This window comes from Athene noctua, chromosome 1 (genome assembly GCF_965140245.1).
Source record: "Athene noctua chromosome 1, bAthNoc1.hap1.1, whole genome shotgun sequence".
NCBI lineage: Eukaryota > Metazoa > Chordata > Aves > Strigiformes > Strigidae > Athene > Athene noctua.
The window spans coordinates 99,075,253-99,090,897 of NC_134037.1; the positions used below are offsets into that span (position 1 = coordinate 99,075,253).

At 41.6% G+C, this 15,645-nt stretch overlaps 1 protein-coding gene across 1 annotated transcript in view; it reads left to right on the forward strand.

The window, feature by feature from the left end:
- The first annotated feature begins 4,832 nt into the window (after positions 1 to 4,832).
- SRBD1 (S1 RNA binding domain 1) overlaps positions 4,833 to 15,645 on the forward strand; it is a 132,247-nt gene continuing 121,434 nt past the window's right edge. Inside the window, exons 1-6 of the mRNA XM_074925888.1 lie at positions 4,833 to 4,946; positions 6,241 to 6,348; positions 11,297 to 11,484; positions 12,797 to 12,879; positions 13,278 to 13,443; positions 14,436 to 14,795. Of these exons, the coding sequence (XP_074781989.1) occupies positions 12,797 to 12,879; positions 13,278 to 13,443; positions 14,436 to 14,795 (609 nt within the window). The 5' untranslated portion in view covers positions 4,833 to 4,946; positions 6,241 to 6,348; positions 11,297 to 11,484. The remainder of the gene's footprint in view (positions 4,947 to 6,240; positions 6,349 to 11,296; positions 11,485 to 12,796; positions 12,880 to 13,277; positions 13,444 to 14,435; positions 14,796 to 15,645) is intronic.

A 15,645-nucleotide genomic window follows, 5' to 3' on the forward strand; every position in this document is an offset into this window, starting at 1 on the left:
TAGGCAGGGCATAGGCTAAAGGTAGGGTCTAACTATGTGACCTAAGTGATAAGCTTGCAGTAGTGACCGAAGTAGCAGTGACATGGAGCTTCCATTTGCAAGCGCTCACTACCACACAAAATGAAAATACTGGTGCTTTGTCCCGCTGACAAGTAGAAAATAAGAATACAGTGCAAACTACTTCCTGACAGATCTCTGCTTCTGGTAATTGACATTTCTATCAGTTCCAAATCAAATGGTTACTTAATACAGATCACCCATATCACTGCTGGGCACACAACAGTGTTTAGGAGTCAGAGGCACAAATGAGGATGCCACCACACTGTATTTTTGTACAAACACAGACAGCGAGATGGTCTCTTTCTCAGAGACCTTTCAATATAAATATAAGGGAGGAAGAAACAGAAGAAAACAAAAACAGATGGGTATTACAAAAGCACTTTGAGAGTATATTGGCAAGATGGACAGCAGACTCAACACTGGCCATGTTCTTGTACAAAAGACAAAAAAGAAATTAAGGGCGTTTTGAAGCAAGGTTCTTTTTTTTTTTTTTTTTTCTTTGGCAGATGCTCTTATGTCTGCATTGTTTGCAAAAGGCCTTTGCTAATTAATTGGGAAATTACTGCTTCTTCTTCTGCAAGGCCATGCAGACAGGTGCAGACAGATACAAGCAAGCTCTGCTCATGCTCTGAGCTGCCCAGACATAAGCTAGCTTCCGTCTGGAAGATGTAGAGTCATGTTAATGTGGCACCATGCCCAAACTAACATACCCTGCCTCTCAGCAATGCTCATTACCTTAGGTTCATGCAATTATCTTACTTCTGGACTGCGGCCTTCTGGTGTCTGACAAGCAAAGGGCACTGGCAGAGTTTTCCTGCCTTTCTGGCCTCTTCTATATACATATACCTTCATGTCACTACATGTTGTCACCTGTTGTTGAGAAACAGACTATTAGAAATCACCAATTCTCTTCTGCCACTTGCGCTCCTAAGGAAACTTTTGTCGGTCTGCCAAGATGATAACAAAACACATGAACATCTCATGGTTCAGCTCACACCATCACCAAAGCAGCAGTAATGGCTGCAGAAGAAGCTAACTCACAAGCTGCCAGAGCGCTGAGGTAGGAAACAGGAGTATGGATTACATTCTTTATGAAGTCTGAGTACAGACCATATGACCCTCAGCATGTTCCTGCAACATGGCCAAGAAACGGGTTGCACTCTCATACCATAAGTAATCCAGCACCTGCCCCCAATGGCAAATTCTTGGGAGCACTGCAAAGGACTGGATTTCCTCCAGTTCTCAAGGAGGAGAGAGGAAGACCCTGCAGATTGCCCCAGTGGCTCACCTCCGTTCCCAGCATTTCAGGTGGCATCAGTTTTCCATCTCCCAGAAAAAGAGAAAGAAATGCAGCTATGCTGAGTTTCTTTCCACTGACCACTGTTAGGACCCATAATCCATCACTCTACACTAAAATGACAAATTTGTCTGGTTTTATATTGAACTATGGCTACTGTGGAAAAGATACAGCATTCAATCCCCACTGGTAATATAGGATATGGGATAACTGCACTCAATTTAGCTTTTACCTTTCTATCAGGCTTAGGAAATTGCACTCAGCCATATATGAACGCTGCATGAGGATGCAACATGAGGGAGTCAGTGGGGGGTAAAGGGACAATTCACATCACTGGTCAGTTTTTAGTTCTGCCTCCTTGTGGTTATTTCACTATGCTAGTCTCGCAATTTTCCATGCGATGCCTCCATTCATCAGTAAATATTTGCACAAGGGGCAGTATAAGGATTACACAAGGAGCTCTAAGCATGGCTTTTTGCTTGGCTTTGCAGCCTAAATAATACTCTTTAAACACAGCTTTAAAAAGCCATATCAGGCATATACATTTATATGATAACTTTTATACTAATATATAGATGATGTTACCATGGTTATACCCAGAGGGTCTTTTGCAAGCAAGGAGACGACTATTTTGTCCAGTCTGCGGACTGCTAAGGAAGCTGTAGAAGCTGCATCAAGCTGCAGCTCATGCTCTCTGTTAGCAGGGAGGGCCCATTAGTTCAGGTGAAGTGCTGCACTAGCAATGGATATACAGCTTTCAGCCAGTGCAGAGCACAGGTGGATTTTCTGTTTGTAAAAGAGCACATACACATACCTCGTGCTGAGGAATTTTTAAGCCCGAGTTTGAAAAGCATTCTATTCAGGACAACCCTGGAATAGGCTGACACCTAAATCCTAAAACCAGAGGGGTAGTCTGTGTTTAAACTTAATCCTATGCTTTCATCTGCTTTTTTACTATTTTGCTATCCTGAATAGAGAAAAACTTAAGCATGTGCTTTCCTGAGTGGAGGTATAAAAGCATTAAAAAACATTCAAATTTTGCATACTTAACTTGAATTTACAATTGGTTGGTTCTTTTGAACTGATCTCTGAAATAATTGGGTAAATGCCTTTTTAAAGGTTTAGAGAAACGTCAGTCTTAATCTTTTGCAGCAGGGGTCACTATAAACAAATCTTAAAAAAGCCGCCAGCATAGAAAACATATGCCAGAACAGACAGTAAAATTACTGATTATAGATAAGGAACAGTGTCACTGTTCCTTATCTATAATCAGTATTAGCATGCGTACAAGCATGAGAAAAAAACCCAAACATATTTATATAGGTAATTTATTTAAAATCAGTTGTACAGGCTTAGCCCATCCTTACAAGAACAGTGACCTCATTTCAAACTATTAATAGAAGAGAAATAAAGTTGACTCTATGATATGTACTTAGGCATAGGAATTTTAATGCAGTGCATCAAAGCAGTCAGATGACACAGGCAGCATTTTTACATTCTGCACAGTTTCACTGTATTACAAAATATAATCAGACCAAGTATTTAAATATGATTTTAATCTATTTATAGTCACAATCTTTTGTCCTTAGTTATATAGTGCACCAGGCTCCTATATTTAAAGGCTGTTTTCACATTGGCATAAGAGCAGCATCTGATTTCAAATATAAAAAAATCAGAACCTTACCCATTATAAATGACAATGTTTCAGCTGAAAAACTGTCTGAGGTTCTAACAGGATTTCATACGTATGACATTGGCTGGTTAAATTACAACAGTTAAGTCTTAGCAGTGGATATTTCCCTAGTGTTAGACTAAACGACCCTTTGCTTCAGCTCCTACTAGGACAAAATTCCAACTCCGAGCCTGCAAATACTTACACACTCGATTACCTTTAAATATGTGAACAGTCCTATTGAGGTCTGTGAGTCAGATCTTCAACTTGTGTAAATCACAGGCCCTATTTAAATCAACAGAGCTGTGACAGTTTATATCAGCAGAGATACAATGCCATGCATAAAGACAAGTATGCACATAAGTCTCTCTCTGGGCCCCTGAAAGATATAGAGGTCAGGTAAACTTCATGGAAAGAGAGAGAGTGCATTGAACATTATTGTGTTTAAAGCCATTCCAGACCGTTAAACACACATTTATTATAAAGTCAAGATGAAAAATTATGAATTATTTAAGTTTATTACACCTTTGTTACATTTAAGATGTTGCCATTCCAAGGCTGGAGGACAGCTGGCTGGTAGTTATGACCACAAGTTACAAATATTTATGATACAAAGCAGAAGACCTTTTAGGGTAATGGAAGCTCGGAAGATGGCTTTAATGTAACAGCCTGCTCGCTCCACTCTTGTAATGATGGCTCCAGAAACCAGCACCCATTAAACTTTGTTCATGAGATGGACTTCACAGGATTCTTGATGAATGTTAACCTGGTAGATATAGATGAAAAAAGAACAGATGCAGATATTGTGGGAAAGCGTACCTTTATATGAAGCTTTAAGATGGGCGACGAACACTTGGAAACCTTTTCCAGCACTAGAGTGCAAATGTTTATGGTTATAAGAAAAAATAAAGCAAGTTCTAGTCCGTACGGGTAAAGGAACATGAACATCCTGGGTATATTTGGATTTATATGCTCTTACCGACTCACTGGGCTGAGAGAAAGGGCATGTATTTATTTCTACGTCTTCTGTGGTCACCTTTGAAACCGTATTTCAGCTTCACACAAGAACGCTTTCTGCTTCCCAGTACCCCTGTGAAAAATAACTAACCCCACTTTACAGTGGGGTTTTTTTGGTCTAGCAAAAGCAGTGGAAATGCTTCTAACTCCTTTCAAACTCCCATCAACCAGCAACTGATCCTAGGCATTGCGCATCTCCACTCTTTGTCCGTAGTTTCAGCGGAGGGTGCGGACCGTTTCGCACTTCGCCGGACGTGGGGACGCTGGCCCCCAGAGCCCTCACCCCTTCGCCCCGCGCAACACGGTGGGGAGAGCCGAGAGCCCCCGCCACGAGGGAAGAGGGGAGCCGATAATCACCCCCGAGCACCGCCAGCCCGCGGCACCTCGGGGCCGCCTCAGGCCCTGGCGTGCGGTGCTGCGCCGAGCCTCCGCAAGGAATCCTGCAACCGACACCCGCCTGAAGTCGGCGGCGAGGGGGGCGAAGGGGCAGAGCGGGCTCGACCCGACCCCTCCTCTCCGCGCCGCTCCGCTCCCCTCCGGGCCCGCCCGGCCCGCGGCCGCCGCTCCGGCGCCCAGCGCCACCTGGCGGCGGCGGCAGCGCAGCCCGCGCGTGCGGCCCCTGCCGGCGGCGGGAGGGAGGGAGGGCGGCGCGGCGGGCACCGCCGCCCCGGGGCTGCCCGGCACCGCTCGCCAACCCGCCGCCGCCGGCGGGAGCCGCGGGGCGCCGGCAGCGGGGTAGGGGGCGGGGGCTCGGCCGAGCCCGCCCCCCTCGGGTGGCCGCTTCCTGCGGCGCGGCGCGGCCGCCGCTTCCTGCTCCTCCCCGCGGCGCGTCGGGCGGGCGGGCGGCTCCGCCATGGTTGCCCTGGCGGCCCTTTCAAACGCGGCAGCCGGCAGCTGGGGGTAATGTCTGGGGGAGCCTCCCGGGCCGAGGGCGCGGGTGAGGCAGGGCGGGCAGCGGCCTGCCGGGCCGCGCTGGACCCGGCGCCCTCCGTGCCGGGCGGCGGCGAGCGGGGGGCTTCCTGTTGTTTGGATGGAAACGAGCCATTTTCTTCCTGGGCCTCCGTTTCTGCTCCCTGCCTCTCCCCCAGCCCGGGGGGAAGGGATTGCTCGGGGCTCCTCTCGCACTGAAACGGCGCCCAGGGCCCCTCTGTGCGAGAGCGGCGGGGTGTGGGTGAGCGGGGCTGGGGATGCGGGCGGCAGCGCCCCGGGGGGGCCGGGGCACCCCAGCGGGCTGGGGCTGGGGCTCCCGGCCTCCGCTGGGATGCTCCTGTGCCCCCCGCCTTCCTTGGGGGCAGGAAGGAGCTTCTGGGGTGCCTTATTCCCGTGGTGCTGCCTGGGAACTGATGTCCTTTCCAGGCACGGGGCGCGAAATTTAGTCCTTCGTCTTGAGTGCCATCAGCAGATCCGAGGAAAGTAGGGTGTCGTCTGGGGAAGAATAGGGCTTCGAAGGACGAAAAGCGTGTTTTGAGCTAGGTCACATCTCTGGGTCAAAAAGCAGTGATTTGGATGGTAGGGGAGTCACCGAGCAAGACACAGTGCTTTACTCTTGACTCCCCTTGTGCCTGCAAGACTCTGAAACAAGTGTTATGGGTGTGATAAAACTCTGCCGGGACTGTCACTGTGCAGAACAGATGCGCATCTTCCGTATCCTTCAGGAGCAAAGATGTCCCTTTTAATTAAGCTGGGTGGGAGCGTTACCATATGGCTAATTTGGTGGATTGGAGAAATCATACACGGGATGTAGCAGACTGTTACTGAATCAGAAGCAGTATCCCGCTGGTTTTGGATAATGTCTGTTTTCATAGGTGGTTTGAGATAAGTGGATTAGAAAAATTCATGGAAAATGTTTGTCACCCCCTTCCTGTGCACACCTCTTCTGATTCATTGACAGGCTGCTGCATAATGAAGATTGTTCCTTTTTCCCAGTGGGATCACTAGTTGCAGGAACAGGTTTGGAAGAGAGTGTGCTTTCTAAGGGCACAACTTTGGTGGTTTGAGGTTTTGGTGATACTTCTGTAAGTAGCAGCAGTAGGTGGTACTCCTACTAGTCTTACACCTTTTCCTTTCTAACGAGCATTGGGGACTGTTTTACTGTGTGTGTTTGTACCCTATATGTCTCTCCCTTTCTTTCTGGCTGTAATTTTTCCAGTTAGCACTGGAGTCTTCTCATCTGTGTCTGTGACTCTTTTCTCAGGCAGCCCTGACTGGCTTTGTGCAACAGAAGTCCTTGGAAATCTGCACCAGCTTCTCTGAGCAAAAGTGTCTGGAAATTCTCCAAGGTTTTAACTTCGTGAGGATTACAGTAAGTTGGATTTATATTCTGAAGTACAACTTAGTTCTTACAGGTGATAAAAACCTTCTGGAGCATTGGAACGATTTTCATGCAAGTCTCTACCATTGGTCTCTTCTTTCACCTTTGCTGTGGACAGTATGGTTATACTTTGATTTCTTCTCAGAATGTTATTCTAGCATGCAATGGAGGTATCTTAAAATGACAAACAAAATCAAACTGTTGAGAACCTACAGATACTTATTGAAGTGGCCTATTCTGCTGCTACTAATAATGATCTGAAATTTACTTATGTGGGATTCATAGTGCTTTTTATGTCCTGCCTCAGATGCTTGGTGTTATAATAAACTGTTGTTTGGCCAGTCCTTTGTGATTTAAGAAGCAGCTAAAATACAGAATTCTATTAACCTTGCTATTTTATTCATGCTAGAGAAGCAGAGGCTGCAGAGCAAAGTTTGAGGACCTTCCTGCATAGACAGATTGCCTTTTTAGAAAGCATTGCTTTAACTGGAAAAGAGCTTTAGAAGTTTCTGTATCCTATTCTGCTGGAGAGGATTTTTTTTGCAGTTACTGAAATGAAATTAATTTCTAAGTAGGTGTGTGGTGGTGGTGTGTTTGGTTCTGTGTTTTGTTATTTTTAAATCCTATGCCTTCAGGTAGAAGAACCAATTTGACTGAGTTGTAAGGTGCAGTAGGCTTTGTTGATATTCAGATATATATTTCTCTAGTTATGAGGGATTTATGTGACAATGTAGTAGGGTTATGAGATTTAAATTTGCCATAATGGCGTTAATTTGATCATACTGTGAAAGTATAATCTTTCTATAACTTTCAACTGTTAAGTATGGTTTATTTAAGTGCCCTGTAGAAGATGTCACAGTCTCTTAGGATTACTGGAGCAATTTCTGACTCTGAAAGTTGTTGCTCTAATGGTGGAGCTACAAAACATAGCCTGGTGCTAGTGCAGGGATTTTTGGGGGGGGGTTTGGTAGCATGGGGGGGGCGGAGGGTTTTTAATGTAATTATTTTTAAACTATCATTAACCTTTTCTTTCTGCAAGCGGTTGATTATGTCACCTGGATTTCCATATGAAGAAATTTACTTGTAATGGGTTGTATCTTTTCATGAATAGGGTGGTTGAAGAGAGAATAAGTCTCTGAATGAGACTTGGATTGCTCTTTGACAGAATAAGCTCTTTAAAGCCTCAGTATACTTATATTCTACAGGCAGCCTAGAACTCCTATTTGGGGAGAGAGAACAGAAGGATGGTTACTTCCTTACTGTATATTCTGTGCATACCCGTGTTAAGATTCTGTATAGTGAAGTATAATAAGAACTACCCTGTCACTCTTCTTTATTCATGGTATGGCCCAACACCACTCTACATGAGCCTTGTTTTAATGAGTAGCTCAGAGATAGGAAGAAGTGTACGTTTACAGCCATCAGGATAGCTCGAATGCATTGTGGATGCAGAGAACAGAAGCGGTAGGAACAAAAGAACTGTCAACAAAACTGATGCCAAACTATTTGGAGAGTTGACTTGGGAGATATATTTATCTACAATAGCAATGATTTAAATAGTTTCAGCTCTTCTTTACTGGACAGCATAATAGCTCTGTAAAGTCCTCTTTCAGTTTTAAGTGGGAAATACTTTTGAAGAACATGTAACTGTTTTGGGTTTTGTGGAGAAGTCAGGCTTTAGTAATTGCTAGGAGTGTGAAGCAAGGAGAATTCAGGTGTTTCAAGCAATGGTATTTCATGCTGCCTGTTGTCATTTGGGGGATGGACAAGCAGAAGAGTTTTGATTCCCTTGAATAGGGGATCAAGGGTCTAGTGTGAAGGTTCAGCATTAAGGTTTCAACCAATCTTATAGAAGCAAAAGATTGCATACAGACAGAGCTGAAATGAAACAGGAGTTAGGAGCTTAAGTATGTGGTCAAGGATGAATTTTCCAGGGCCTTCCTCATGTTGCCTGGCATGGAAGTAAAATACTGTTGGTGAGATGATTGTTAAGAACTCTTTTTCTTTAAGAATAACATTTTTTAAAATTAAGGCAGTCTCTGACAATGTACATAAAATAAGAATAAATGTGATAGTAAATATTACCTGGAATTTTTTTTTGCTTTTTGCTTTCCTCAGATGTGAGAGCTGATAGAACTGAGCTTGTAGGAGCTCAATATGCCTATTGATAAACCAGTTAAATCCTATATAGGGTGGGTGGCTGGATAACTTGTGGACATCACTGGATACTGTGGTTTACTTCCTTCAGGTGTTAAGTACAGGAGACAGATAAGTACAGGATGAATGATGTTCGTTCTCCTACAACATGCTGGGATCAAGATGGCACTAAATTGGGCATTTACCTCCTATTGTGTTTTCCAGATAGACTTGCCTCAGTGGAAAAACTGCCTTTACCTCTTCCTTCTCTGTTGCCTCTAGGTAACCATACTCGAAGTGAGGGCTGGTTTCTACTCTGAGGAAGGAAACTATAGCTTGCATAGATCGGTGTTGCCTTCCCAAATGCAGAAAAGGCCTATAGCTGTAGAAGAGCTAATTATAAACCTGAAAATTAATAGTAACCAATTTATACCAAGCTCCCTCAACACTGGAGGCAGGAGACATGGGGTACCATATCCTAGTAGGAGCAGACAATGGCTTGTTGGATTGCCTTGTCATCTAGCCAATGCGTTCAGTGTTGTAGATGCCCCATGTGAAGGAGCATAACTGTTCGCCTGTTTCTTGAGTCTTCCTGCCTCACTTCATGGACTGTCTCTAAGCTTTTTTTTTAAAAAAAATCTGTAATAGTTATTCATCATCATCAGTGGCATTTAGTCTCCTTGCTTTTTCATCTTCTTCCCTGCCTCCCCCTGGCCCCGCAATGAATCACAGAAGGACTGTTTTGCTGAGTCATTACCGTAGGTGTTAGTACACCCTAGTGCAGGCAGCTCAAGAGGAAAATTTAGCAGACAGCTGTCTGGCAATTTTGAATCAACTCAGAAGTACTTTTGAGGATTCAAATAAAAAAAAAGATTCTTTGTAAACAAAATATATGTAACAACTGCAAGATTCTCTTTTTCTACAGTTAGTTGTGTACATTATAAGAAGGGGAAGTGGTTATGACTTGGCCCCACCTCACAGTGAAATATCGTGACTTTTATTTATTCTTTGTGATACCCTGTGTTTGATGTTCATCTCACAGATGCTTCTTGGTACTGGGCTTTTATTCTGAGCTGTAGAACTCCATTTTCACTTCTGACAATGTCTCTCTCTCATGGAGAGTTATTCTGAAATAAATTGTGTGCTTTAAATTCACATCTTAACTTAGTTCAAATTAACTTTAAGTGCAGGTACAAAAGCCTTTAGGAACAAAGGTATCACTCTTCTCAAGAAAACTTAGTAGATTCATAAAGGATTTTACCAGACTCTGGGTATCTCTAGGCTTACTTTATTAACAACTCGGAGTTGAGCCATCACCTCAGTGAGTGGCAACAGCTGACAAAAAGAATCTTATATGGTTCTTCATAACATGCAATACAATACCAATTCATCATCAGTTTCAAAAGTCCATTATATTCCACAGTGCCAACTAGTTCTCGTTCCGCTCCGGTTCCTCTTCTGACATCGCTGCTCACTGATGCAGTCTTGGGTCATCATGATTACTTATCTTCGGTATTGTTCCTAGAGCACCTGTGCATACTGCATTATCTGTTAGTGTTGTTCCTAGAGCACCTGTGCTGTATAAGGCAATATCTATTTATTAATATTCCTGCTATTAAAAATATCATAAGAGAAAAGAGATTTCTAAAGCTTATTCCTCTTACAAATTCCCTCCTTTTGTTTTTATATAAATAATGTAATGAAAGCTGGAGTTTATGTACCTGAGGCCCATCCCAACTCACTACTTGCTTGCAAGAAATGACACAATATGGATGAGTGGGACAGAGGACAGATTCTGTGCTGGTCTTATCTTCTTTGATCATCTGGATCAAACATGTTTGATACTTCAGCTTTCTGAAGGACTGTAACAAACACTTAAAAGATGATCTAATTATTTTTTTAAAGTGGAAAATAAAAAAAACTAAAGAAAAAAACCCCAAAACATGGAGGTGTACCATAAAGACTTAGCCTTATTACATACCACTTTCTAGTCTATTTCGTTCTTTCCTATGCCATTTTTATATTTGCTATATGGTAGTTCTGCTTCATTCAGTGCATTGTATGAAGACAGGTAGTCTCAGACATAAGGATGTGGGAGGAAATATTAATCTGCTCATGAAGAATGTGGAAAATGCCTAGTTTCATAAACCAAGAAGCTCATCTCCTATTCTTACACTGATTTGAAGAATTAAGTCAGTTACCAGTGTTGGATGGCAGAAATTACAATCAACTTTATGGCAACAGTAAAGCTTACTCTGTAATCTTACTTAATGAAACAATACAAATGTTGAGATATTTTGAGACTGCCCTTGGCCACTTGAGGTGAGAGAGAAGTATTAACAGAAACAAGACCTTCCAGATGAAGCTTTCTTTATACCTGGGCTTTTGGGTAAGCCCCAGAACTATCTTGGTGATATGCTGAGTGTCTAAAACTGGCAGGAATGTTTAGAGCATGGTGAGCTGACCTCAGCTGCGGGAACATGCTTTGTCCTTCTTCCTTGCTATGATTCAATGGATAACTATGGAGAAGCTGGATAGAATTTAAAAACTGATCACTGACTTCCAAGATTGCCTGGAATACTAAAAAATACCCACCTCATTTGATTAGCTGAAGAATGATTGGTAATGATATTGTAAGCTAAACATCTAGTTTGAAATCAGAATTGTGAGACCTAACCATGTGAAAAGTGTCCAGGTGCCTGCAAAAGATGAATGAGAGTGACATCTGGCTCAGGTGTTACCTAATTCTGAAAATCTTGGTGTTGCAAACATGACTAATGTTTTTTGTTTCTCCTATTCACAGATTAAAATACAATATAAAATGGAAACATTATTTTCATGCCTCTGAGGTAATGGAAATAAATATATATTAATTCAGGACTATGATAATGACTGTTCAGCTGTAAAGAGCAAAGGAAAACAGAGAAGCAGGGTGGCTGATTGAAGTTGCAGGTGTCTGGGAACTGACAGTGAAAGTGGGAAGCTAAGAAGGTGTGTAATAATTTTTGTGTTCTGTGGAGATTTCTGTTTTCCTGTGGTAGACCTGTATTCTAACCAGTCACATAATGGGGTTTCAGTCAGGAGAACAGAAGAGGAATGCTGACCTATTACTGACCATGACAATTGCTACAAGAAGGTTATTTACAAGCAAGCTAATAGCTACTACTATTTGATGTGAGCCTGAATAGTCATCCTTCCACTGTGATGCTGAAAATGGGCACTTAAATTCTGATACTGCTTTGCAAAAAAAGCTTGCTGGAAGCCATTTATAACACTAGTTATGCTTCTAGTGCTTGAACAGAAGCCAAAATGAAGTTTTGCCCTTGAGTTAAATGGCACTTTGCAAAATGCTTATCCAGTCTGTATGTGCAAACATGAGACTTTAAGGCTTGCATCACAGTGGTAAGACTGTATAAAAAGGTCAAGGTGCAAGAAGTTTTTTGGGGTATGAGAGCTGGAGAATAAAATGTGAAGAATTATGAAATTGTACCACATATAGGTAAAATGTCAATGAATTTTATAGAAATGCTTTATAGTTTTATTGGTGTTTTTTTAGTTTTATTTTTTTAATTCTAATTTTCTGACAGGTAGAATTATGAGGGTACCTAAAATTCTCTTAACTAAAACTGCAGAATATGATTATTGAAATTCATGGGCCCAACCATTGCCAAAAATTTTTATAAGCTATTAACTGAAATGCAGCTATTGTAGTTATGAATCTCAGGTCAGGAGAATGTCAGTGCCTTTCCTTTTTACCTTTAGTAGTTGTTTTATGCGTTTTCTATATGCTAATAAGTAGCCCTTTCACAACCATTGTTTTCATTATGCATACAAGCAACTGATAATCTTTAAAGGTGAAATTCTAGAACCAAATGGAAAATCTTACAGTCCTGTCCACATCAAAACCATGTGTTAGCTCTTTACTAGATCTTAATTTTATGTTCTCTGCTTCTTAGGTTGATGGAGGAAAGACTGGCACAGTATATAAGTGATACACAATAATACGTCCCGAACCAGTACTCTTTTTGCTAGGATAGCTTTACATGCAAGCTAAATAATTACTTCCATTTGAAGAGAAAAGTCATTTGAGAGGCTACAGTGCTAGGTTTGTCCATTTGCTCAGTTGAAAAGATTCTTGCTGCTGTGGCCTAAGTTCTTGGATACCAAGAAATGTGAACTTGCAATAGAGGAAACTTTTGTGATTGTGAAGACATTATGAGGGCACACTTTGCAGTGAGTTAAAGGGCTGAATAAGAGAATATAACTTCAACCAAATGTTCTGTTTGCTTCTTGCCTCTTTCAGATGTCATCTCTACCAAGGAGGGTGAAATCTGAAGCCAGAGCCCTTACATCAGAAGATGATGAACTACCTTCACTTTTTAATTCGTGAGATTACTTTTTTCCTTAAGATTTTTTTTCAGTTTTATGCTAAGTATGAGGTCAATCAAAAATTTTCAATGCACAATACTTCTGTTCAATTATAAAACAGAAATTACCTATGCTTTTCATGCTCACAGTGAAGATAGGGTGAAACTGAATTGCCAGTTGACCAAATATAATCAGGTGTGCACACATTCTAGTGACCATCTTCAGGAAAGCTTGGTAAATTGTTCCAGCCATTAGCTCTTCAACAGCACTAAAGACCTATATTTGCTGCGTCTGCCTACCTTTCTGTTCATTTTCCCGTTTGCTCTCTTTCATGTCAGAAAACACTCAGACTGACTTGTTTATGTATTTTGTTTATTCTTCTCATAAGTAATATTGTTTACTTGCTTGTTTATCAGGAGCTCTGAATCGGAGGAGGAAGAGGAGGAATGGGAGCCAAAAAGCAAAACTGCCAAGAGACCTCGGTTGCCAAAGAAAAATGAGGCAAAAACTAAAAAAGTTGCTGCTTCACAGTCAGCTATGGCCAGGAAAAAGGTCAAGAAGGTAGCAGTAAAAGAGGAAATGGTGAGTATCTGTCAGCAAAAGACACTTAATTACGTTGGTTGGCAAGTAACATGAGCAGAATTTTTCCAACTCTGTTCTGCTCAGTTGGCTGAGTCTGATCAGCTCATTTGATTCCACCATTGCTGTGAATATTCGGTATATTTGATAAATGTGACTTTCTTATGTATTTAGGTGTCCCAGATCTAAGAGACCTCCTTTAAATTTTTGACCAAAGATAATGGGATGTGAGTTTCTCTGGACATCTCTTTCAACAACAAAAATAAATAAATACATACCTCTGTTCTTTCTGTAATGAAAGCTAAACACTCTAATATCTCTGGTTTCTGTGTTGCAACTTTGATATCTTCTACCTTTTTACCAGCTGGGTACCACAACAAAGCAAAGGCCTGTACTTAATGTTTCCTTGCATGGCTGTTCAACCTAGTAAGGATCACAGTTTTATTATGATAAGATGCACTTCTATCAGAAGTTACTTAACTTCTGTCAAAGATGAACATCAGAGGTCAGGTTGTGACAGAAGTCAGTCCTTCTGACTTCTGAAAATGATCTCTGGGGAAGTTCAGGAAAGAAGGTGTGGCTTGTCCAAGGTTATACAATATCTTAGTAGACCAAATCTCAGTTCCAGTTCCCATGCTGCACCTAACACCTCATTAGAAGAGTGCTTCCCTGCCCTGCTGTTTCCTGTTTTGTTGAGATGAGTGAAGGCAAGGACTGTAGGTCAGTGTCTTCTGCAGGGGGTCTCAATTAAAGTCTTTCCAGGATAATTTTTTTTGATCTTTTAAATCCCGGTTCTGCTGGGTATGTTTATATCTTTTCTTCCAAGCCAGATGTATTTCAGGTTACTTGATTTCTGGCTTGATATTTCCCTGCGAGATGGGGACATCACTTGAGAGAATGATGTCTAGTATCAAGTCTCTTAGGTTTTAATTTGAAATGTTGAACCGGTTTGTAACAGTCAATGTTTAATATGGTTTCAATGCTTTTTTTGGCAGGATGTATCCTTGCCTATTGCTCCTGCAGAAGAGAATAGAATGCGCCTTCTAAAACCTAAGGAAGATGTAGGCACTAAACTGAAAACTTTAAATCAAAAGCTAGAAGTGCCTAAAAAAATGCAGATAAATTCATTCCAAGGGAAGAATGTGAATAGTTTAGAGAATGATGAAAAACCCTCAACAAGTGTCCCTATAGTGGGAAATCAAGTGAAGCATGAGAAACCTGAGGAGGATTTTGCATCTGATGAACCACCTTTTAAAAAGATTAAGTCAACTACGTGTCCTGAAGGAAAGCCAGTTAAAAATCTAGGAGGCAACAAAGTTAAAGAAGAATTTGAAATGAACTGGGATATTGTACAGGTATGAGATCTTTTCCTTTTCGAGGTATCAGTGAAACCATTTCCTACATAATTAGCGCTTAGAATCTACAATTTTAGTCCTCTTGGCATGAGTTGGAGTGTCAGAGTCACTGTGCTGTTAAGCAGTCATTTAACCTCTGCTTAAATGTTCGTAATACATGTATAAATGTACATGCTGGTTGGTAACTGTTAAAATCTCAAACTTTAACATTATCCTAATATCTGTGACATAGGTAGTCCCTTAGTACAAAGCTTGCCTGTAACAGTTTGCATGTTTCTTCTGTATCAGCACCTGGGCTTTTTTGGGGATATAATCAATGGAAGCTCCTGCATGATGGGATGCTGAAAGATTTGGGATGTCTGTGTGTACACTTTCAGAATTTAGGATTTAGTGTGGATTGTTTGTTGTAGACACTCATTTGAAAGTGTATATCATCAATTTACAGTACCATCAAGGAGGAGACTGCATTCTTGGAACAACAGTGACATCAAGGGAGTTATCATCTTTGTTTTTGTAGGATGTTAACTTTGAAGCTGTTCAGGTGAAGACAGTTTTAGGATAGCTCCTGTTGTAGGAGGCTGGGTGTGCTTATGAAATATTTTAATATGAACAGAATGGGAATAGATTGGGCACATTCTATTCATCATCATTGCCTGTTTAAGAAAGGTGTAAAATTCTGTTCTAAAATATTCTTGGAAATGCAGATGGAGTATTTGATCTTCATGTATTGCTGGTCTAAAAACAGTGAATATGATTGTGCAGGAGTTGTTATATTTTTAAGGTTCTGAAAAAAACTTGAAAGATTTGTAAATCAGCCCTCTGTGGGAATAATTGTAGTGAAGTACAAACA